A 24,292-nucleotide genomic window follows, 5' to 3' on the forward strand; every position below is an offset into this window, starting at 1 on the left:
GTGAGCAGAAGCGACTTCTTTCGAAAACATTAAAAAATGTTAATGTTTCCAAACTTTTGACGGGTACTGTGTGTATATACAGTATACAATACCTGTCAAAAGTTTGGAATAATTATAATTTTTAATGTTTTTGAAAGAAGTCTCGCCAAGGCTGCATTTATTTGATCAAAAATACAGTAAAAACAGTGAAATATATTTATTTACAATGTAAATCATCTGTTTTCTATGTGAATATATAGTAAAGTGTAATTTATTCCTGTGATCAAAGCTGAATCTCAGCATCATTACTCCAGTCTTCAGTGTCACATGATCCTTCAGAAATCACTCTGATATGATGATTTGATGATCAAGAAACATTTATGATTATTATCAGTGATGAAAACAGTTGTGCTGCTTCAGATTTGTGTGAAACCTGTAATACATTTTATCTTTCAGGATTCTTTGATGAATAGGAAGTTCAAAAGAACAGCATTTATTTGCATTTATCAAATGTCTATTGAATTTATTAAACAATAAATATAAATCCTTTGTACAAGTAACATTATAAATGCCTTTACTGTCACTTTTGATCAATTTAATGCATCCTTTATGAATAAAAGTATAAATTTCTCATGGATGGATGGATGGATGGATGTACGGACGGACGGACGGACGGACGGACGGACGATGGATGGATGGATGGATGGATGGATGGATGGATGGATGGATGGATGGATGGATGGATGGATGGATGGATGGATGGATGGATGGATGGATAGATAGATAGATAGATAGATAGATAGATAGATAGATAGATAGATAGATAGATAGATAGATAGATAGATAGATAGATAGATAGATAGATAGATAGATAGATAGATAGATAGATAGATAGATAGATAGATGTATGGACGGACGGACGGACGGACGGATGATAGATAGATAGATAACTAAACAACCCTGAATCGTTCAGAACATTCTGGTAAAAAGTCTTGTAAAAGGCCATTAAAAACTCACACTGGTTTGGATGATGGTAATGCAATAAGAGCAAGATTTACCTGGTCAAATATCAGTTTGTTGAGCATATGGTTCAACTAGAGCAAATGTTTATTCTCTCTGTGCAAGTGTGTCCACAGGTGGAAGCGCTTCAATCGTGATGTTTGCCAACAGTTGGAGACAATAAAAGTATAAACTTTAGTGTTTGCAACAACTGTGCATCGGCTAACTATCTAACGCAGAGCAGCTCAGACGGCCACGGTGAGATGGCACACGGATTACTGCAAAACACCAACATCAGACATTAATATACATTTACTTACACCGTCCACTCCTACTATGAGAGTGCACACAATTGTAATTATTATTTCAATGCAGCTTAAACAGAACATAGTGCCATAGTAATAGGGTTGGGCGATATAGCTTTAAAAATAATGATAATAAAAATATAACAAATACATTTATTTATTTAATTACTAAATTTAATAAGCATTACTAAAACACACACACATAATTATATTTATACAGTATATATATATTTGCAAGATTATATACATACATATATATTTTTATTTACTATGTTATAATTTTATTATAATATTATGTGTATCTAATAATCTAATATTATTATGAATGGAATGTATCTAATATCATTATGTGTCTTTATGAAGATGGTCTTTATGATATCTAATAAAATTATGTATATATTTAAATATAAATATAAAAAATATTACATTATATATATAAATATATATATATATATATATATATACAGTATGTACTGTATATATATATAAATATATAATTTTACATATATTATTATTAGTTATTTTATTTATATATATATATATTACATAGTATAAATTATATACACACACATACATAAACAGCATATATATGTATGTGTACCCCCGCCACCGGGTCCTACTCGCCCCGCTCTGTGCTGGCCTCGAACCCGCGTCTCCGGCGTGAGAGTCAGGCACTTTAGTCAGGAGGCTAAAAACTACTGAGATCAGAGGAGTGAGGTTTACTCGCACAGCGACTACTAGCTGGTCTCCGTTACATATGTACATTTGTACATACATATAAATAAATAAATAAATAAATAAATAAATAAATAAATAAATAAATAAATAAATGTGTAAAAACATAAGGCGAGACTGGCAGATAAGAAACTCCTTGAGATGGCTCTGTGTTATGACGACCATTATTCAAGACCCACATAACAAAGACTCACAGGTTTTGAAAGCAACAGTCGTCCTCCTAATGTGTCTCTTATGTTTTGGCTGCTTATTGACAGAAGTGTGTGTAGGAACATCTGGAACGGAGGTTAGTCGTGCACAGCCTATCAGAGAAGACGAAACGTTTGGGGGCCATGCAGCTGCGTTCAGGGCCAGATCTGTGGAAACTCTGAGAAATCTGAAGGCCGTAGCTGAACCTACATGTTTAGTCATTAAAAACACTGTTGAATCTTAGCAGGTCCATTAGCTCTCACAATGCAACTTTTGTCTTGTCGACTCTATTGTAAATGTTGGTTAAACGACACTATGATCGTTGATATAACATAACAGTGACGTAGAACATTCTTAGTGTGTGTATCAGTTTGTTAAGCAATCTGAACAGGTTACTTAGAATTACTTCTATACACCAAAGCAAGTTGCGTATATGTGCTGAAATGGAAGAAAAATGTAACACAACTTTACAACACAATATACAATAAAAAAAAAATCTATTATTTCTGAATAACAAAGATTTATGTCATCATAACAACTAGGGTTGGGCCGATAGACGACTGACAGACCATGTGACGCGTTATGCTTGGCACGTGATTCACCACAGCCAAAATAGCACTGTATGACAGATGTAGCGCTTTTATTTCTAAATAATATCAGAGCCCGTCTACAGAGAGCCTGGCCACTCCTTATTAAGTCCTATTGTACCGAATTGTGGTTGTAGTTCCACCAGAGCTCCACTGGGGGCGATCGCCCATGAGTGCAGAATGAATGGGAGTCTATGGCGCTAGACGGCTAAATTTGTCTCTTTCACCCGATTGCCGTTGAGAAATCTCAGATTTGATTGTATGCTTTGCAAGTTCAACATGGGTTATAGGTCGAAAGTTGAATGAACGAGTACTTATGTCCTTTCGATTTCTTACTGGTTGAGTTGTTGTTGACCATAACACGCTAGCATTCTGCTAATGAACGCTGATTGGTCAGTGAAGGACTGATTACGACCAGAGATACCGCTTGATGGTCTTTTAAAACAACAAAACTAAAACTCTTCTAGCACGCATGTTTGCCTGTGTCAGCTGTGTTGTGTGTTTACCTGTGTCAGCTGTGTTGTGTGTTTACCTGTGTCAGCTGTGTCAGCTGTGTTGTGTGTTTACCTGTGTCAGCTGTGTTGTGTGTGTTTACCTGTGTCAGCTGTGTTGTGTGTTTACCTGTGTCAGCTGTGTTGTGTGTTTACCTGTGTCAGCTGTGTTGTGTGTTTGCCTGTGTCAGCTGTGTCGTGTGTTTACCTGTGTCAGCTGTGTCGTGTGTTTACCTGTGTCAGCTGTGTCGTGTGTTTACCTGTGTCAGCTGTGTTGTGTGTTTGCCTGTGTCAGCTGTGTTGTGTTTACCTGTGTCAGCTGTGTTGTGTGTTTACCTGTGTCAGCTGTGTTGTGTTTGCCTGTGTCAGCTGTGTTGTGTGTTTACCTGTGTCAGCTGTGTTGTGTGTTTCCCTGTGTCAGCTGTGTTGTGTGTTTGCCTGTGTCAGCTGTGTTGTGTGTTTGCCTGTGTCAGCTGTGTTGTGTGTTTGCCTGTGTCAGCTGTGTCAGCTGTGTTGTGTGTTTGCCTGTGTCAGCTGTGTTGTGTGTGTTTACCTGTGTCAGCTGTGTTGTGTGTTTACCTGTGTCAGCTGTGTTGTGTGTTTACCTGTGTCAGCTGTGTTGTGTGTTTGCCTGTGTCAGCTGTGTTGTGTTTACCTGTGTCAGCTGTGTTGTGTGTTTACCTGTGTCAGCTGTGTTGTGTTTGCCTGTGTCAGCTGTGTTGTGTGTTTACCTGTGTCAGCTGTGTTGTGTGTTTCCCTGTGTCAGCTGTGTTGTGTGTTTGCCTGTGTCAGCTGTGTTGTGTGTTTCCCTGTGTCAGCTGTGTTGTGTGTTTGCCTGTGTCAGCTGTGTTGTGTGTTTGCCTGTGTCAGCTGTGTTGTGTGTTTCCCTGTGTCAGCTGTGTTGTGTGTTTCCCTGTGTCAGCTGTGTTGTGTGTTTGCCTGTGTCAGCTGTGTTGTGTGTTTGCCTGTGTCAGCTGTGTTGTGTGTTTCCCTGTGTCAGCTGTGTTGTGTGTTTGCCTGTGTCAGCTGTGTTGTGTGTTTGCCTGTGTCAGCTGTGTTGTGTGTTTCCCTGTGTCAGCTGTGTTGTGTGTTTACCTGTGTCAGCTGTGTTGTGTGTTTACCTGTGTCAGCTGTGTTGTGTGTTTACCTGTGTCGGCTGTGTTGTGTGTTTCCCTGTGTCAGCTGTGTTGTGTGTTTGCCTGTGTCAGCTGTGTTGTGTGTTTCCCTGTGTCAGCTGTGTTGTGTGTTTGCCTGTGTCAGCTGTGTTGTGTGTTTGCCTGTGTCAGCTGTGTTGTGTGTTTCCCTGTGTCAGCTGTGTTGTGTGTTTGCCTGTGTCAGCTGTGTTGTGTGTTTCCCTGTGTCAGCTGTGTTGTGTGTTTCCCTGTGTCAGCTGTGTTGTGTTTGCCTGTGTCAGCTGTGTTGTGTGTTTACCTGTGTCAGCTGTGTTGTGTGTTTCCCTGTGTCAGCTGTGTTGTGTGTTTGCCTGTGTCAGCTGTGTTGTGTGTTTGCCTGTGTCAGCTGTGTTGTGTGTTTGCCTGTGTCAGCTGTGTTGTGTGTTTCCCTGTGTCAGCTGTGTTGTGTGTTTCCCTGTGTCAGCTGTGTTGTGTGTTTGCCTGTGTCAGCTGTGTTGTGTGTTTGCCTGTGTCAGCTGTGTTGTGTGTTTGCCTGTGTCAGCTGTGTTGTCGATGCCTCGAGAGAAAAGAAAGTGCAGAGCGCGAAAGCACCAAAGTGACGGAAGGATTGCCGTAAAGCAGTATCTCTGGTCGTACATGTGTATGACGTCATTGACATTTTAAAAGACTTTTTAAAGCAAATAAGTGACTCTAAAAAATCTAACACCCAGCAGTGTGTAATTTCTTTGCATCTCCTTTCGAATACAACATTCAAATTACTAGACAAAAAATTATATCCTGAGAAAAGTGGATTTTGAGGGGTATAGCACCATAGACCTCCATTCATTCTGCACTCGTCCTGTGAGCGCCCTCATGTGGAGCCAGAGTGGAACTGCACTCGTCCTGTGAGCGCCCTCATGTGGAGCCAGAGCGGAACTGCACTCGTCCTGTGAGCGCCCTCATGTGGAGCCAGAGCGGAGCTGCACTCGTCCTGTGAGCGCCCTCATGTGGAGCCAGAGTGGAACTGCACTCGTCCTGTGAGCGCCCTCATGTGGAGCCAGAGTGGAACTGCACTCGTCCTGTGAGCGCCCTCATGTGGAGCCAGAGTGGAACTGCAACCAGTTCAGAAGCCGCAAGTTTACTGAGAGTGGAAGTAGACATTCTCTGATAATAACAAACTTGCTTACCATGTCATCATCTATCTTCTATTCTGATTCTCAATTACGTGCAAGCGAGTTTGTTTTGTCGTTTAAAAACCTTTATAAATGATCTTGATCTGTAACGTGAGATGGGCACCGCCATGTTTGTTTGTGCTGTAGTTCAGAGATTTCTGTCTGTTGGATTTATTACAGCACGTGAATTCATCAGTTTCTCCTGAAATACATGAAAGTAAGTGGCCGGTGAACTGGGAGAAGAATAGAGTAAACTTTATAGTTACTTGTCTTACACTGTCTATCTGATATGAATCTGATATCTGAATGAAAACATGTCGACAAATATAATTTGAATGGATTGTAATTGCTGCCTCCATAGACGTTGTGTATTTTACAAACTATAAATGTATTGTTTTGCTATAAATTATATGTATTTAAATGTCTGAAACCTAAAATAATCATTATGTGGTTAAAAACACTGAATAGTTGTGATATATGACAAGCGCTCAGCCGTGAAAGCACAGTTTGAATCTGGCCGTTATTATGTCACGTCACTGTACATTCGCTCCTTAGTGGTCAGCTGATGCAGAGCGTGCCGACATCGAGATGTAGAGGAAAATATCTAGTGGAAAATGAGAATGTTACGTTACATTGAATAAATTGATTGCTGTGCTACAGAAACAAAACTGAATCTATCCATCTAATTCACTGATTTGTACCTTCAAGGCATAATTAGTCTTACAACAGGAGAGGAAAGTGCAATGAAACGCTGACTTTGGACAGTCCCAGCTGGTGAGTTTACCTCCCCCAGTTCTTCCAGGAGCGGAATGCACCGTTATCCCTCAGCCAAGTGAGAGCACTTAGGGTGACATCCAACAAAAATATCCACAAAGACAGTGGATGAAAGACCCACATATTCTCACACAAACCACGTATGCAAATACCTTAATTGTGCAAGAAACTGTTTGAACATGATTAAAATACTACTTTAGAGAAGCTTTGCGGCGTCTTCATAATCTTTTCCAAAAAGATAATCTGCTTCTGGCTCACTTAAGCGTTCGTTTATTGGCGTAATTAAATATATTCTGGGATTCTGGAATTGAGGTTCACAGTGGCCTACTGACCTACACTTGATAAACTACTGCGCACCACCCTGCAGCTCTGCTGTTGAGAGTTTATTTCATGTAATTCGCTAAATTTAGAATTTGCTCTAAGTAAAGTCTTGTTCCTCATGCTATAAAACACTGCTTTGTGAGCTAACAGTGATAAACGATTGGATAAGGAGGAGAGCTCAGAGCTATGCAAGAGCTAAGCTAGTGCTAACACATAGTGCTTTAGCCAATGAAGTGAAGCTACATTTCTTTGCATTCTCTGTGGCAGCACACAAATAATGGAATGCATACATTAAACTTAATTTGCACACAAAATCAAATCAGTTTGCACTAGTATAGCATAGCGGACAAATCAAGAGCTAAGCTCGTGCTAATCATTTTTGACAGATTTTCTAATCTTAATCTTAATATTATGTTGCCTTAAAATTCTCTTGGGAAGTGATTTTGGTCATAATAAAATTGACACTATGGAAAAAGTCAATTACTTTTCCTTTTCCCTATCTAACAAAGATGGGAAGCGTTACACTAGAGCCAAAACAGCCTTGTCAGGTGGTGCGATCATCAATTGATGGGAGATGTAGGTTCACCAAATTTCAGTCTCAGAAACTGGCCAAATAGGTAGCATTTTCAAGCAAGTTTTATCAGTTCATCAACAGTACACGAGATGAAGTGTACCATCAACATTCACCATTACAGCTTATCTTGATGTCCATCAATGATACGCCTCTAGCTCGGAAAGAAAACACAGAGTTTCCCCATTACTGATTACAACACTGTGGTGGCATTTGTGTGCACTCATCTCGTAAACATGATTATTCTGACATGACTTTGAAAGCAGAATTACATGAACCTTTCCTTGTTGCTAGGTGATGCAAACCCCATTACAAATAGGTGTAAATTAGCACATCAGTCAAATTACAGCATGGGCAACCGGCGGCAACTTGAAACATGCTATTATAACCACCTGTAAGTCCGGGAGGACAAAAACAAACTATCATCTCGCTTCTAAATCACTACCTGTCACTGACAAATAATTTACTTGTTCTCTTGCCCAGTAGACTCCTGATCAAATATAACCCACAGAAAGACAGCCAAGTGCATGCTCTTTCAAAGACCTTTTTATACTACCCAAGAAAACCCCATAAATTAGCTTGAACTCTTATGCATTGTAATTTGGATAAATTCTTAAGCAGAGCTTTGCTCTGGCTTGCAGCGACTTGATTTTGCACTCTAAAGATTATGGAAGTCATTCAAACATGAGAAAGATAATCAGAGAGTACTTACTGGAGGACCCGGTTCTCCTTTAGGACCAACAAATCCATCATAGTCAAAGAAATATTCGTCTTCTTCAAAACCATAGTCATCATATCCATAACCCTCCGAGTATTCTGCGTCGTGCATCCCCTCCTGGACCTGTTCCTCGGATTGGTCCACTAGGTTATAGCTGCTCTCTTCACGGTACAGGACGGTGCTGTTCACTTTAAGCTTGGCCTGCAGAAGCTCCTTGTTAGATTGGTGGGATCTATCATCATTCCTGAAGGCCTCTTTCTGCTTGATGATGGTGATCAGGTCCGGGGTGGCCCGAGTTGCTCTTGGCTTCTTAAGAAGTGGCTTATTCTCTGTGTTATTTTCACTGTCAAGGTTCTTGTCTGGGTTGCTGGTGGTAGTCTCCGGAGCAAAGGCCAGGGATTGCACCTTATTGATGGGTCTTGGAGATGTTTGTATTAGTCTAGGTGTGCTGGTGTGAAATATAGGAGAGCTTGTGGTTGAAAGCCGGTCAAAAAGTGCCGTGGGAATAGAGTTGGTGGCCGTAGTGGAGTGATCAGCAAGAGTTGGGATAAATCTCTGAGTGTGTGATTCGGAAGAGCTGCGGTGGAACTTTGGGGAAGGTGAAACTGATGGGGAGTGAGACTCTGTGCTCCCTGACAGAGATCGGAAGGTGTCGGACAGTCTGCACTGTTTTTTAACATAGTCGCAGTAGTGTGCCGCAGCTTGGGCAGAGGGGTAGATATCCAGCTGGCACAATGCTCCTTCAAACTGCACCGCCCTGGAGTCCATCCTACCCACGGAGAGGCGGCCTTCAGAGCCCAGCGTCTGCGAACGAGTCAGTGTTTCCTCGCTGTACTGCACGTCCCCGCAGCGTGCATAGAGTGATACGGAGCGTGGCCGAACCCCCACAGAGAAGGAGTGCCACTGTCCATCTTGCACATCGTACTTGAAGTAGACAGACGCTTTCTCGCCTGTGTAAACCACTACTTTGCCGGGCAGGAGCTGCAAGCCGAACTGCAGTCTGTCCCTGCCATCACGCATACTAAAAAGAAAGGCATTGTTCGCTCGCCAGGAGCTTAAACTCACTATGATGGAAAACTCCTCCTCCACGCCTGCGGGGAGCAAGCCCAACGATGGGGCCTCAATGAGGGCATCTCGTCCGAGGATAACCCCAACACCAAGGGGCAGGATTGAGAGAGATGAAGCAAGGGAGGTGAGGTAAGCTGTCTCGGAAGAGTCTATGTCTCTGTGACCGGAAAGGCCCAGCTGATGAATAAGATCTACACCTTGAGAGAAAGAGAGAGACAATTGTAAGCAATAAGGTAAGCAGGGTTTGGCAAGGTAGACACTGCAATAAAGTTGTGTTGTGTGGTGGGTTTTGCCAGGGCATTCAGGGGGTGGTTTTAACATGATGATAGAGTTTCCCAAGTTTGTTCAAACCTCTAATCTAAGGGATAAGCGACAACTCCATGCACTAACCTCTAGGCCACAAATTTAATTTAAATCTGTTAAATGATTTAATTGGGTTGACAGTCACCATAAAACATTTATGAATTTGAGGCCCTCTATAATACGAACCACACAAATGTGTTTTGACATCATGATATCACAAATTACCCATAAGCCCTTGCATAGTCCTAGCATCTGTGGTCCAGATGAAGAGAGAGAACGAGAGGAAGGTGCGGTCTCAAACCACACATCTCTTTTCTCCCTTTCTCTTTCAGTGTAGACAATTCTGTCTTTTTCTGTCATATGTTACTAGTCTGTGCGCATCTGAGTGGCCAGGGAGAGGAGAAAGGATGCTTTTTGAGGAACTAATTCCTTGTCATTTCTGTTTAATTTAGACACAGGCTCTTCAGTTCCAGTCCTGGAAGGCCAGTGTCCTGCATACTTTAGTTATAAAGTAACTACAAGGTTAGGGTTGGAACTAAAGTCTGCAGGACACCGTCCCTCTAGATTCCTGGTTTAGACTCAATTTAAAGGTATCACACATGATGTTAGAAAACTTTCTTGTATCCCAGTTTAAAGTGCAGAAACAGCTAAATGCTTGTTCCTAATCAAGATTTTCCCATTTGCACCCAACTTAAAAGTCATAAACTCATTAACTAACTTCATTGGTGGAAGTCAACTTGCCTAAACTCAATTTGCACCACTAGAGTCACCAAACAGAATTGCAAAACAAACAGACCAACAGATAGTCAATGTTGCTGTGTCGGGCTGGTTGGGACACTCATGCAAACCGAACAATGTTTAATATCACCACAGAGTCTCAGCTTTACACTTTCAGGAGAATCAACCAACAAATGGCTCACTTGCTGTCTGCCACACTGCCACACAAAAATTGCACACTTCACCTTTAAATACACGTCAAGTCATCTTTATTTATATAGCGCTTTTTACAATACAGATTGCATCAAAGCAGCTTCACAGTGATAACATGAAAATAATACAACAAAGTTTGTTTCTAGAAGACAATTGTGTCATCGTCCACCTTAAGTAAGGCAGATCAATAATATTGTTGAATATTAAATGTTCCCAACTAAGCAAGCCAAAAGCCAAGGCAACTGTGGCAAGGAACCAAAAATCCATCAGGAGACAGAAGTTCTCAGTTCTCAGACTCAGTTCTCCTCTGGCCAACAAACGAACAGTGTATGATTATGATCCAGGCAGCATTACAGGTCAGAAGTCAGAATATTTATCCACTTCCATCTGTTCGGAAGGCAACAACAGCAGAGGCACAAAGTCACGGCTGTTCCCTTTCGCGCTTTCTGTTCTTTGTGTTACAAGTTCAGCGCAGGCCGTTGCTGTGCCTTGAAAACTGATTCACCGTGGGTTTAAAAACAGACGGGATCTTAAACAACCATGAAAAAAAAAGAGAATCAGACTTCAAAGCTCAGCCAGCCATGTTTCTGACTGGTTGCACATGGGCGACCCTGTGAACTTTCACCTTTTTGGTGGTTCAAATAGATCGTCGAACAGCCAATAACTTATTTTTAGAATGACGCCATCGCAAACAACCATGAAGAGAGGCAGAGAAATCATCCCTGCGGTGATCGGTTGCACTCTGGCCATCTTTAGTGCCAAACAATTCATGTCAAGCTGCGGATGAATAAAAATATTATTACAGTAGTGGCCAAAAGTGATGTCCATAGGTGATATTTGTTTTTAATGACCCTACAAGTTCGATTAAACCATTACAAAAGGATACACTGACTACAACATAATCAGTTATTAATATTTCGTTGGTTTTCTCTTGTTTTTGCATTGGGTTATAATTTCTTTCTATGACAGCCTGGCCAAAAATGATGTCTTCAAAAACAAATGACTTCAAGCACAACTATGCAATATGCTTACAAAACTTTTAACACATTTTTCATAAAGGGTGAAGATGTCAATTTTCCTAGGTTGGACATAACTTTTGGCCACTACTGTAAGTATTAGACTTAAAAGTATAACCTGTCCCCCATTTACTTTACTAAGTGATTAAACTTAGCAGATCATTTTCACCTGGTGGATGATAAAATTAAAAAACTAGACTTTTTCCAATTCCAAAGAGACTTTAAAAGGGTAGACTTCTTCAACTTGAACCACTAAAATACTGCCAAGACAACCAAACAGAACAACCTAGCAACCACACATCAACACCCTAGCAACACAGCAGCAACAAGCACTCATTGCATTGTAGGGTTCACTTTTGCTATTTTACATTCTGCATATTTAGGCAACTCTAATCGCACATCCAAGCATTCCATGCATACAGCAAATTCACATACTGTTTAAAGTAAATATTCACCTTTTTACAAAAATATTTACAAGTACGCATTTGGCCGACGCTTTTATCTAAAGCGACCTACATGAATGATTGACGTCGGACTGTTGAATTATTAAAATATAATGCACACGAGGTGTTTTTAACGCAAGGCTGCAAGTTTAACTGCTTCAAAAACAGCGATGTTAACACCTCGATACGGAGAAATGTCATGTAGCTTTTCATTTGCAAACTATTTATTTGTGATTATTGTGTGTGTCTGAACAGAAATGTGTGTCTGAACAGAAAGCGTGCTAATAAAAGGTCATTTACGGGGAAAAACATGGAAATAGTTTGTCATTTTTATCCTATTGTTTGTTACATTTATTTCTCTGGTCAGAAATCATATGGCGAAGTGATCTGGAATGGCAATGCGGTCAAAACCGACCTGGAACTACTTTAGCAGTGCGTTTCCTGGAAAATAATCGCACGCCTTAGAACATTCATCAACCAATTTTATCAGTTCATGCATTTCCTGGGAATAAGACACAGTTCCAATCTTCAATCTTCTATAAGCATGCAGTGTAATGATAGTAAAGCAGGTTTCTAATGATATACTTCAAGGCTTCAGGATGTTGTGCAATCATAATTCATGTGTGCTTGTGTAACGTCTTTACTGCTGGCTGTCCTCTATTGTTTGAAGGTGTTTTAGTTATTTCTAGCAGCATGTGTAGTCTTTTCTTCCTAATGTCAGCTTGAACAGCAGCCAGAATGTGTTTTGTATCTCAGCAAGCGTTTGATCTTTATACCATCCGTGTTTCAGTGATGGTTTCAGATCAAGATCAAATGCTAATCTTTGTGTGTGTGTGTGTGTGTGTGTGTGTGTGTGTGTGTGTGTGTGTGTGTGTGTGTGTGTGTGTGTGTGTGTGTGTGTGCGAGTGTGTGCGTGTGTGTGTTGTATCATTAAATTGATCAAAAGTGACAATGAAGACATTTATAATATTACAAAAGCTTTATATCATAAATAAATATTGTTCTTTCGAACTTTTGAACTTTTTGAACACATACAATGTAAAAATATTGACTTACTGTTACAAATAAGTATTAAAATAGTATATTTACATTATATTTATATCATTATATTTACAACTATATATGATCTAAATCTACAAAAGGTGCCAAGAATCTCTGAATAGTTTTGAGTTCCAATGAAGCACTGAATCAGAGCATCTGGAGTGATTCATGAATCGAACTTGCCAATTGTAATGTCATTGTTTATATTTACGCTATTAAAACATCTCTGTCTGAACAAGCTGACGAGTAATGTCAAGAAAGTCAAGAATGAATTGTGAAATTAGTACAAAGACATGCTCTTCTCTTGGAAACTTGATGACCTAATAAAAATTACCAAATTACATTTGCTATTTATCACCCAGTCAGAATCACTGCTCTCTGTGTTCCCCTCAATATCTCTCTTATTTTATCTTCTTCATCTCACACAAATAAAGGCAAATGCCCAAAAATACTCCCGCTAGCTCAGATCGGGTTTCCTGCAGGAGAAAAACAGCCTAACCTGGTTGACCTGCTAGTCCATCTAAACCAGACGTTTATATCGTCTACCTTCTGCAGTCATACTCTATCTCATCTGTACAGTCAGAGGCGGGAGAGACGAGCCCTATGGATATCTGGAAATTACTCATTAAGACTAGAGCGAGAGAAAACTGAGAGACAGAGAGTCGCTCAGAGCGCAAGAACAGACACGCCGACCAATTCAATGAAGAAAGAGCAGCACGTTCACAGCCAACAGATCTACTTACACCAATTCTTTCCATTTGAACGTTCCTTTTCCTGCTTCCGAATTTCCTCCTGAACTTCCTCTCTTCGCTCTAAAGTAAACTTTTACACACACACTTCTAAACTAATGAATTATAGTTCCTGATAAATTTTACAACAGTATATTTGCATTATTATATTTATATCACTATATTTAAAACAGTATTTAATATACATTTCCTTCCTTTTGAACTTGCTCCCTTCACTCTACAGTAAAATCTCACACATAAACACACACACACACTTATAAACTTTTGCTTGTGTTTCTACAGAGCCCCTAAAGGGACAAGGTGATGGAAAAAATTTGATGGGAGGAATTTTCCTCAGGGGAACGCAAAGTTTTTCGGGGAATGCAAACGTTTTTGCGAGTGAACGCAAAGTTTCTTGACGAATGCAAAAGTTTTTCCAAGCAAACGCAACGTTTCTTGACGGATGCAAAAAGTTTTTGCGAGCAAATGCAGAGTTTCTTGACAAATGCGAATGTTTTTCCAAGTACAAAGTTTAACGGCGAACGCAAACGTTTTTTTTCAGAGCGAATTCAACGTTTCTCTGCAAGCGCAAAAGTTTTTCAGAGTGAACTGAAAGTTTCTTGACGAATGCAAAAAGTTTTTCCAAGCAAACGCAACGTTTCTTGACGAATGTGAATGTTTTTCCAAGTACAAAGTTTAACGGCGACCGTAAGAGTTTTTGCAAGCAAACGCAAAGTTTCTCGGCAAACACAAATGTTTTTTCAGAGCGAATGCAAAAGTTTTTCAGAGTGAACGCAAAGTTTCTCTGAAAAACACAAGAGTTTTTTCAGAGCGAATGCAACGTTTCTCTCCAAGCGCAAACGGTTTTCAGAGTTTTTGCAAGCGAACACAAAGTTTCGCGGCAAACACAAATGTTTTTTTTGGAGCGAATGCAACGTTTCTCTGCAAGCGCAAACGTTTTTCAGAGTGAACTGAAAGTTTCTTGACGAATGCAAAAGTTTTTCCAAGCAAACGCAACGTTTCTTGACGAATGCAAAAAGTTTTTAGGAGCAAATGTAGAGTTTCTTGAGAAATGCAAATGTTTTTCCAAGTACAAAGTTTAACGGCGAACGCAAACGTTTTTTCAGAGCGAATGCAAAGTTTCTCGGCAAACACAAACGTTTTTTCAGAGCGAATGCAACGTTTCTCTGCAAGCACAAACGTTTTTCAGAGTTTTTGCAAGCGAACACAAAGTTTCTTGGCAAACACAAACGTTTCTTGACAAATGCGAATGTTTTTTCAAGTACAAAGTTTAACGGCGAACGCAAACGTTTTTTCAGAGCGAATGCAAAGTTTCTCTCCAAGCGCAAAAGTTTTTCAGAGTGAACGCAACGTTTCTCTGCAACTGAACTGAAAGTTTCTCTGAAAAACACAAGAGTTTTTGCAAGCGAACACAAATTTCTCGGCGAACGCAAACGTTTCTCTCCAAGCGCAAACGTTTTTCAGAGCGAATGCAACGTTTCTCTCCAAGCGCAAACGTTTTTCAGAGTTTTTGCAAGCGAACACAAAGTTTAACAGTGAACACAAACGTTTTTTCAGAGCGAATGCAACGTTTCTCTGCAAGCACAAAAGTTTTTCAGAGTGAACTGAAAGTTTCTCTGAAAAACACAAGAGTTTTTGCAAGCGAACGCAAAGTTTCTCGGCGAACGCAAGAGTTTTTCCGAATGCAGAGAAAGGTTTTTTCTTCCATCTCATATTTTTTCCATTACCATGACCCTTTACAGGCTCCGTATGTTCCTCTAAGTCTAAATGCATGAATGTAAATGTAAACTTCATTCACAATAGGAACATGCACTATTTAATTTGTTTACAAGTCTTCAGTAATTCACACTGATTGCAATGCATTGGCCTGCATGAGAGCCAATCATATATTATAGCTCAAATAAAAGCATTAATATACACACAAATGGCTATTTAATGCCTGTAAAATGTTTTATGGGTTTGCTCGTGGCTCGCGGCTGCTTTCCTCCTCCATCACTCTTTCTCTGTTTGTTTATTTCCGATCTACATAGACGTTTGACACAGTCTCAGTTTCATATTAACAGTAAAATATGCGCACTGGCAGATCAGTGTTTCCGTAGAAACAGAAATACAATCGGCAGGAAAACAAACAGTCAAAAGACTCTGTTTGCAGAAGAACCCTGAATAAACATCGATTTAAAACTGGATATAATTATGAAAGACTGTTGCTTTGGGCTTGAAAGTTGATTTTTCATTAAAAGCCAAAACAGTAACGGAAGTATAAGTATCGCTTTACATAAAGAGTGATACAAAATATAGCAAATCTTGGCTGTGTGATTATTTATACATCACAAAAATGTAAACTCTATATAAAGTTGGATATATAATACATCAATCTGCAATCATACAGTATACTCACAAAGTGTAGAGCAAATCTAAACTGATTTATTATTTATATTACCATAAAATATAACTACAGTAGTCAACATTTGAAGTGGATCAAAACCTTTCATCAAAGTTATAACAATACCCGTTCTTGTCTTTGGACAACTTTGATGAACTTTTTTGATCCACTTCAAATGTTGACTACAGTATATTTTCAGTCAGCTAAATGCGACTGTAAGGCATGAAGATATTAAGATGTTATAAACATTAACATCATGATTTCACAAAATAAAGGGAAAATGTGCAACAAACTTTTTGAAAGCGCAACAAAGATTACAAACAATTAATTAAATATTAAACTGGGACGCATGCAAATAACACACTGCAGCTTTGAAGGCAGAACTCTGAGGTTAAGAGGTCAAAGGTCAAAGGTGAAGGTAAAGAGGTGAGCGTATACCTTGAGCTCTTGAGCGCTCTTCTGCAGTCAGCACTGCCGCACATGTTGACAGGAGGAAGACGAGGAATCTCCTGTGGAAAAACAACAACAAAGACTTTATTTTTATTTATTTTTCTGTTCCTGGTAATCGTGAATCAGAATAAGTTCCTCTTGCAGCATCTCTTCTCTTCTCTGATGACGAGGGCGGGGCAACCTGTCACTCACATGAGATCAGCCAATAGCAAACCACAACCATCCAATCAATTCCCCATAAATCACATGAGAAATGAAACCCAAACAAAGCGTTTAATGTCTGGACGGAACGGGCTGATGGAGATCTGGTGCGTTTATAAACGGAGTCTGATGTTTAGAGCGGTCGACGGTTATTATCCTGTCATCGAGAGGAGCTAAACACAAAAAAAGCTGAAATGGATTCACCTTCAATGGCCCTTCATTTTATTTACAGTATTGTGTGTATAAATTAAAAAAATAATATTTTTTGAGTCACAAACAATTTGATACCCAGCATTTTGATTCATATCAGAACAGGAACACTGAATGCTCAACTGGAATCGGACAGTTTGACGGCTCAACCCAAGATGGCGCTGAAGAAATTAACTATTAACATGTTCAACAACGATTTTTTCGAAATCAGTGTCACTTGGCTTTTACATTTTGTTATATAAAATAAATGCAACGACGTTCTCAAAGTGTGGCTTTTTAGAGGCACTTTACACTCTTAATAATAAAGGTTCTTCACTGGCATCAATGGTTCCATTAAGAACCGTTAACATCCATGGAATCTTTTGAAGGTTCTTTATAGTGGAAAAAGGTTCTTTAGATTATTAAAAGGTTTGAGAAACCAAAAATTGTTCTTCTATGACATCACTGTAAAAAAAAACCTTCTGGAACCTTTATTTTTAAGAGATTATGTAACTTAAACGTATGTATATCGAACAAACACTAACATTATAAGATTAAGATTTTAATGTCTGGAAGGAGAATGTGAAGAAATGAAAATGAATATTCTAGATCTTCCCAACAATCATCTCTTTGTAAAGAAATTCTAATTCAATAAGGACAACAGAACAGTGACCACTGGCATAAACTGCTTAGACTACAGGTCTTTAAAAGTTATTTGCACATAGTGACAGTTCTATTTAGAACCATATCGTCCTGAAGAACCATTTTATGCTAAAATGTTTTTTTGTGTTAGAGTTTAGTAATAATGAGACGACTTTGAATACTTTTGACAGTTACAGATTTAAAAAACAAAAAGGCGGGAATAGTGAAAATACTGTTGACAGTTACAAATTTAAAAAACAAAATGGCGGCAACAGTGGAAATACTGTTGACAGTTATAAATTTAAAAAACAAAAGGGCTGGAACAGTGAAAATACTACTGACAGTTACAGATTTAAAAAACAAAAAGGCGGGAAGAGTGAAAATACTGTTGACAGTTACAAATTTAAAAACCAAAAAGGTGGGAACAATGATACTGTTGACAGTTACACATTTAAAAAACAAAAAGGCTGGAACAGTGAAAATACTGTTGACAGTTATAAGAAAATACTGTTGACAGTTACAGATTTAAAAAAACAAAAAGGCGGGAAGAGTGAAAATACTGTTGACAGTTACAAATTTAAAAACCAAAAAGGTGGGAACAATGATACTGTTGACAGTTACAGATTTAAAAAACAAAAAGGCGGGAAGAGTGAAAATACTGTTGACAGTTACAGATTTAAAAAACAAAAAGGCTGGAACAGTGAAAATACTGTTGACAGTTATAAGAAAATACTGTTGACAGTTACAGATTTAAAAAACAAAAAGGCAGGAAAAAATCTGACTGTAACTGTCAAAAGTATTTCCAAAGTCGCTTTAACATGGTCAAGTGGTCACAAGTTTGAGGAACTGAAGAGAAACGTCATCTTCGTACAGGACTGACGGTGGGTTATATAATCCTCCCAGAGAAGAATGTGGAGTCAGAGAATCCATCGTTCATCCTGTCAGTGTTGAGATACTTTTGCTCGTAACCCTTACACCAGCGGGCCTGAGGGAAGTCTATCTGGAAATCATATTTGACTAACACCAACCCTGAAAGCTTCCAGCCTCCACCTGGTCTAACATACACACCTCTGAACACATCTTAAACCACTTTCTCTTTAAACTAACAAACTGGCTCTTTTCTACATTTGAGCCTCTCGGCGACTGTAGATTACTCTTAAAACCCAAGCCTTGGTCACTTTCTATGATGAACTGCTTGTAATGATCCTCATTTGTAAGGTTCTTTGGAAAAAAAGCATCTGCAAAATGTTCTCAGGAATATTCTTAAGGAAAATACATGTATTTATATCAATGTTTCATAATTTCTGCGAAAATGCAGACGTAATCACAGAATTTGGTCATAAAACTGGAATTTTCTGTATAATACGCAATGTCACGGAATTTGGTGGAATTTAGCTGAAAAAGTAGGGCTGCGGACTACAGTGTCTATGAATATTGAAGCTTAAAAAGACAGCTATTTATATAGATTCACACACAAACTCACAGCTCTTCACTGCAACACGCCAAAATGTAAGTGTGGTTTAACTTTAACTTTTAACTTTAATAGTTTTGTTTATTAACTGATTAGACTTTTTTTTTTTGATTATTCATTTTTGGAGAAAAAAAAAGTAACAATTAAATAATTTTGTAAGACATTTTAATGAAATCAATTGATTAGACATCCTTTTAGGTTTTTAAAATGTAATAAAACCATTAAAAAATGGAATTCAGAAAGATTAAAATGGAAAACACAGAATTCTGAGAAAAATAAAGCGGATTTCATAGGGCCCTACAAGTTGTAACTGCTGATTTGATTGGTCAGCCTGATTACTTGGTCAAACGTATTTGTTTTCCCACAGTTCTCTGCGAGAGTACAGCAAACGCAGGGTGCCGCTCGAGAGGATGGTGCGACATTCCACAGTCGAAGAAAAGAAAAGAAAACAGCGGAAGAAAGAAACAGAGGAGGCTGAATCTAAACAAGAGTTTGAGGCGACTTTGTCTATGTGGTTAAAACAGAAACTGTATGATTTACAGGACGCCTTAATCTCAAATTGGTCTTAACAATCCTGAACATTATCTATCTATCCAAAGCAACCATTGTAAAGCTTTACTTGCACTTCTATACCTTTATCTTCCGCTTTGGTTTTAGCATCGGCTTTACAACTTTACAAATCAGGAAGTCACTCAGAAATGCCTCAGCCAATGGGCTTGTGAGGGTGTGGCTAATGCAGATCGCTCTGATTCCCACCGCTAGCATAATTTCGGCTCGTATCAGTCGGTGCCAGAGCGAAGGCCGTGTTCTCAGCATACAGAGCAGATGCTGGCGTAGCCGAGATCGCTCGCTCACTGATTGGCTGCCAATATTCGATCCTGCTGGCGTTGGTTTCTCACACCTGCAGCCAGAGAGTGACTACATTACTCAAGCGCTGTTCTGGTCATGCTGGTCTACGCCGATGAAGAACGACAGGCACACAAAACAACACTGTCACACTCTCTTTCTCTCTGTCTACACAAGCTTGGATCAAGAACAAGTGGTACTGAAATATCTGCACTTTCTAGTTAAGTAGAAAACTTAATAAACTCAGAGCCTAATTCAAGCAACACAACAAATAAAGTCATTTCCATGGTCATTATTACAAAATCAATCCCATCAGGATGATACAAAACCCTTCATATCGGGGTCCTAAATCACCCTGCTAGGGTTTCTTTTCACAGTAATGACTACAACGCTTCTCTTCTACTGCACGTATGCTGTAAATAACGGTATGGTGAATGCTAGCATAGCACATATGAACTCATGAACACGTCTGAAAACCGACTCTTTCTTTGAATCTAGTTTTGATCTGGTTCCAGGTTGGAGGATGTGTAGCGACACTGAATGAATGCATTAAACGTGCTCCAACACCAAACGCAAACTATGCATGAATAAGTAACGGTAATGACAAAAACAGTTTTTTTAAGACCAAATCAAACCATTTACATTGGGTTCAAGCTCATGAAAGTCATTTTTAGTTGTCAGATCAGGGTTTGCACACTTTTTGACCAATGAATTGGTTTCCAATAAAATTAATGAATGCATTAAAGGTGCATCAATCCACATTTAACAAATGCAAACTATGCATGAATAAGTGACTGCGGTAAAGACAAAAATAGTGCTTTTTATGAACGAATCAAACCGATTGCATTGGTTTCAAGCTTATAAAAGTCATTTTTAGCTGTCAAATCAGGGTTTACACACTTTTTGCACAGTGATTTGGTTCCTGGTTGGAGGATGAATGAATGCAATAAACATGCTCCAACACTCATCTAGCAAATGCAAACTATGCATGAATAAGTAATTGCGTTAATGACAAAAATAGTATTTATTGTGACCGAATTGTTCAAGCTCATTAAAGCCATTTTAGTCAAATCACAGTTTGCATACTTTTTGTCCAATGAATGGTTACAGATTGGATGCTTATTTAACAAATGCAAACTATTCATTAATAAGTGACTATGGTAATGTCAAAAATTGTATTTATTATGACCGAATCAAACAGACTGCATTGGGTTCAAGCTCATGAAAGTCATCTTTAGCAGTCAAGACAAGGTTTGCAGACTTTTTGACCAATTAATTGGATCCAGGTTGGAGGATGAATGAGTGCATTAAACAAGTGCATCAACGCTCATCCAACAAATGCAAACTATGCATGAATAACCAACCGCGGTAATGACAAAAAAAGTATTTATTATGACCGAAATATTCAAGCTCATTAAAGTCATTTTTAGTCGTCAAGTCGCAGTCTGCACACTTTTTGTCCCAATGAATTGGTTCTAGATTGGATGGTCATTTAACAAATCCAAACTCATCTAGCAAATGCAAACTATGCATGAATAAGTAATTGCGTTAATGACAAAAATAGTATTTATTGTGACCGAATTGTTCAAGCTCATTACAGCCATTTTAGTCAAATCACAGTTTGCATATTTTTTGTCCAATGAATGGTTACAGATTGGATGCTTATTTAACAAATGCAAACTATGCATTAATAAGTGACTAAAGTAATGTCAAAAATGGTATTTATTATGACCAAATCAAACAGACTGCATTGGGTTCAAGCTCATGAAAGTCGGTTTCAGAGTTTCCAGCTATTAATGATAAGACATTAATAGACATAAACAATTATACTGGATATAGCATGCAAACGTCTCCAATAAAACCCTCAAAAGAATGATGTTTTAGAAATGTTTTAGAAATGCATGCCCTTTAAATATTTCCATTACTTATTTCTCCTGATATTTCCAGATTTTCTATGAGCAAAGCAACCCGGCCAGGAAAGGCAAAGTTCATCCAAACATGAACTTCATTCCAAACCTGTGTGTCTTTCTTCTGTGGAAATCAAAAGCACTAAGGTCCAAAACACTTAGACATGCTCCTTCAAAACATCTTTTTCCACAGAAGAAACAAAGTCTTGCAGGTTTGGAATGACATGAGGGCGAGTGAATGATAACAGAACAATCTTTTTTTTTTTTTTTTGGCGTGGAAACACATTTTCACAGTGCAACAAAAGCCACTAAACAGCATTTAACTTGATACTTGATGTAATAAGCAAGATCGCAGTCAGGTGCATGTGTGGATTTGTTGGGATTTCATTGAGTCTAGTCCAGATGTTAGAGGTCAATGCTCATCTCCATGAGGAATGTTGCTGCTCTTGAGTGTCGGGTTGGAGATCTGAACTAACAGCGCACAGTAAAAACCACTCGTACTTCACTGTCACTTCAGCCAAATCTACACTTCAGGAAACAGACAGCCAGTTACAGATGAAAAATGCAAACAAATAAACCAGTAAATCACAAAGCCTCCTCATCTGGTGCAAATTTGCTCCAAAGGCAGGAGGAATTTAACCCCGGATCAACATATGGAAAATTCAGAAGCAGACTGATCTGTGATCATTACTAAGTCTATGTCATAACTCAATCTGGTGTCAGTAAAGTTGGAGATCAAAACTATGGTTTGCACAAAACCTCAGAACACACTTATCTAGGAGAGTCTGTCTAATGCGCTCGATTTCAATCACGCCAATAAATGCAAATCATTTATAACTCGCGTCTGTTTTCGTGTTCTCTCCTGATTTTGCTTTAAAATGTTGTGATGTGCACCGCGGTTCTCCTGAGGCTCTCGAGATTGAAAGTTGGTTAGTTAGTTAGTTACTCACGTTGTCGTTGTGGGAGAAACTTGTCCAATCCTTGTCCGTTGAGCTCCTAAATGCATTTGTATGCATTTGTCCAAGCAGCAGTTTTCAAAGCGAAAACAGAATTGCACAGCAGAAGACACCACCGGCTCATGAGACCAGATCCAGCCTGATCACATCACAGTCCGAGTCCGTGTCCGTGTCCGCGCATGGAGAGCTTCAGTTCTGCGGTCAGACCTCGGACACTGAGCGCGCTGCTGGAGGAGGACAGGGGGGTTATTGAGGGAGCAGATCAGAAGATCCGTATTAAACCTGACTGAGAGAGAGAGAGAGTCTGAGAGAGAGAGAGAGAGAGAGAGAGAGAGAGAGAGAGAGAGAGAGAGAGAGAGAGAGAGAGAGAGAGTCGCTCCGGGCTCTATGTGTCTGGACTCGCTCGGTCCGCCGCATCTCCAACTCGGTGTTGTATTTCACTCATTACTGCGTGACATCATCCATACTATCTGTCCGGCTATAGCCTACTATTTATTAATAATAATAATAATAAATAAAAAAATACAATATTTCAAATGCTAGGGTGAGGTATAGGTAAACAGTATAATAGGAATACTTCTTCGTAATGCTTCAGTTCATTTTTAAATGCAATAAAACATGGGGTTTTCCCTGAAAATGTACATTTATGAATTTGAAATTTAGCCATTAAAGTAAGATCTGTCCGTCATTTTGTTTATTTTTTATTGAAGAAACATCAAAACAAACAATACAAATACAAATACAAATACAATACATTTCAAATGCTATGGGAGAGGTATAAACAGTATAATAGTGTACATGCTTGTAAAATTGCTTTTTGTTTCTTCGAGGGCAATATTGACTTCACTTCATTTTTAAATGCAATAAAACATGGAGTTTTCACTGAAAATGTAAATTTATGAAAGTGAAATGTAGCAGATACATTTGACAAGACGTCAAATACAGAATATAAAACGATTAATTAACAAATCACTTTAATTAGACAAAAAAAATGCAGGCTAATAATAAATTATTTTATTCTGGTAGTCTTCTGTACAGTATTTATTATTGTTGTTGTACAGAATTATTCTTTATTATTTGCCACAAAACTGATATGATATAGGCTATGACTTGGCCTGGCCTTATTTACATAACTGGTAAATGTTATTACAAAAAAAAGTTAGTCATATCCAGAAACATTTATCGCCATCCGATCAATTTCTCATATGAATGCTAATAATTACGATTTATAAAAACATTTTTGTAATTTGTAAGAGTTCTCTTATGTTCTGTATTTATTTGAACAAAAACACAGCAAAAAGTAGCCTACTATTGTGAGTTATTATTATAATTTAAATAAATTTTTTTATTATTTTATTTTAATGTTTACATTTTTCACCATCTATTGATTTTATACAGCAATTCAAAAAACAATAAGTTAATAGGCTATTAGGTGACTTAAATTTTAGAAAAATATTGTCTGTTTTTCCTCTATTTTGCCAATGAAAATAGTTTCAAAGAGTAGAGCCATTGCAAGTATCAGAGCAACACAGCTTCAGTTTCTTTACTCAATGAATTCTTGTTTATGAACGAATCGTTCTAATAAATGACTCAATGATTCGCTCATTCACCTCTGCGTTGTCCCTGAATGAATCAGCCGTTTTGAACGAATCGCTTGACTGAATGATTCAATGACTAACTCATTAAGAAAATGATTTGCCGCCACCTACTGGCAGTTTTAGTAATATTCTGGAATTTATAGCTT

General features: G+C 38.6%; 1 protein-coding gene across 1 annotated transcript in view; it reads right to left on the reverse strand.

Moving 5' to 3' along the window:
* Positions 1 to 22,824, reverse strand: part of col24a1 (collagen type XXIV alpha 1 chain) — a 111,544-nt gene extending 88,720 nt beyond the window's left edge. Inside the window, exons 1-3 of the mRNA XM_081387093.1 lie at positions 22,543 to 22,824; positions 16,325 to 16,395; positions 7,948 to 9,218 (exon numbers count right to left, since the gene is read on the reverse strand). Coding sequence (XP_081243219.1) covers positions 7,948 to 9,218; positions 16,325 to 16,395; positions 22,543 to 22,598 — 1,398 coding nt within the window. The 5' untranslated portion in view covers positions 22,599 to 22,824. The remainder of the gene's footprint in view (positions 1 to 7,947; positions 9,219 to 16,324; positions 16,396 to 22,542) is intronic.
* Positions 22,825 to 24,292: the final 1,468 nt, after the last annotated feature.

The sequence above is a fragment of the Scardinius erythrophthalmus genome (genome assembly GCF_964197995.2).
Source record: "Scardinius erythrophthalmus genome assembly, chromosome: 15".
In the NCBI taxonomy this organism is placed as follows: Eukaryota; Metazoa; Chordata; class Actinopteri; order Cypriniformes; family Leuciscidae; genus Scardinius; species Scardinius erythrophthalmus.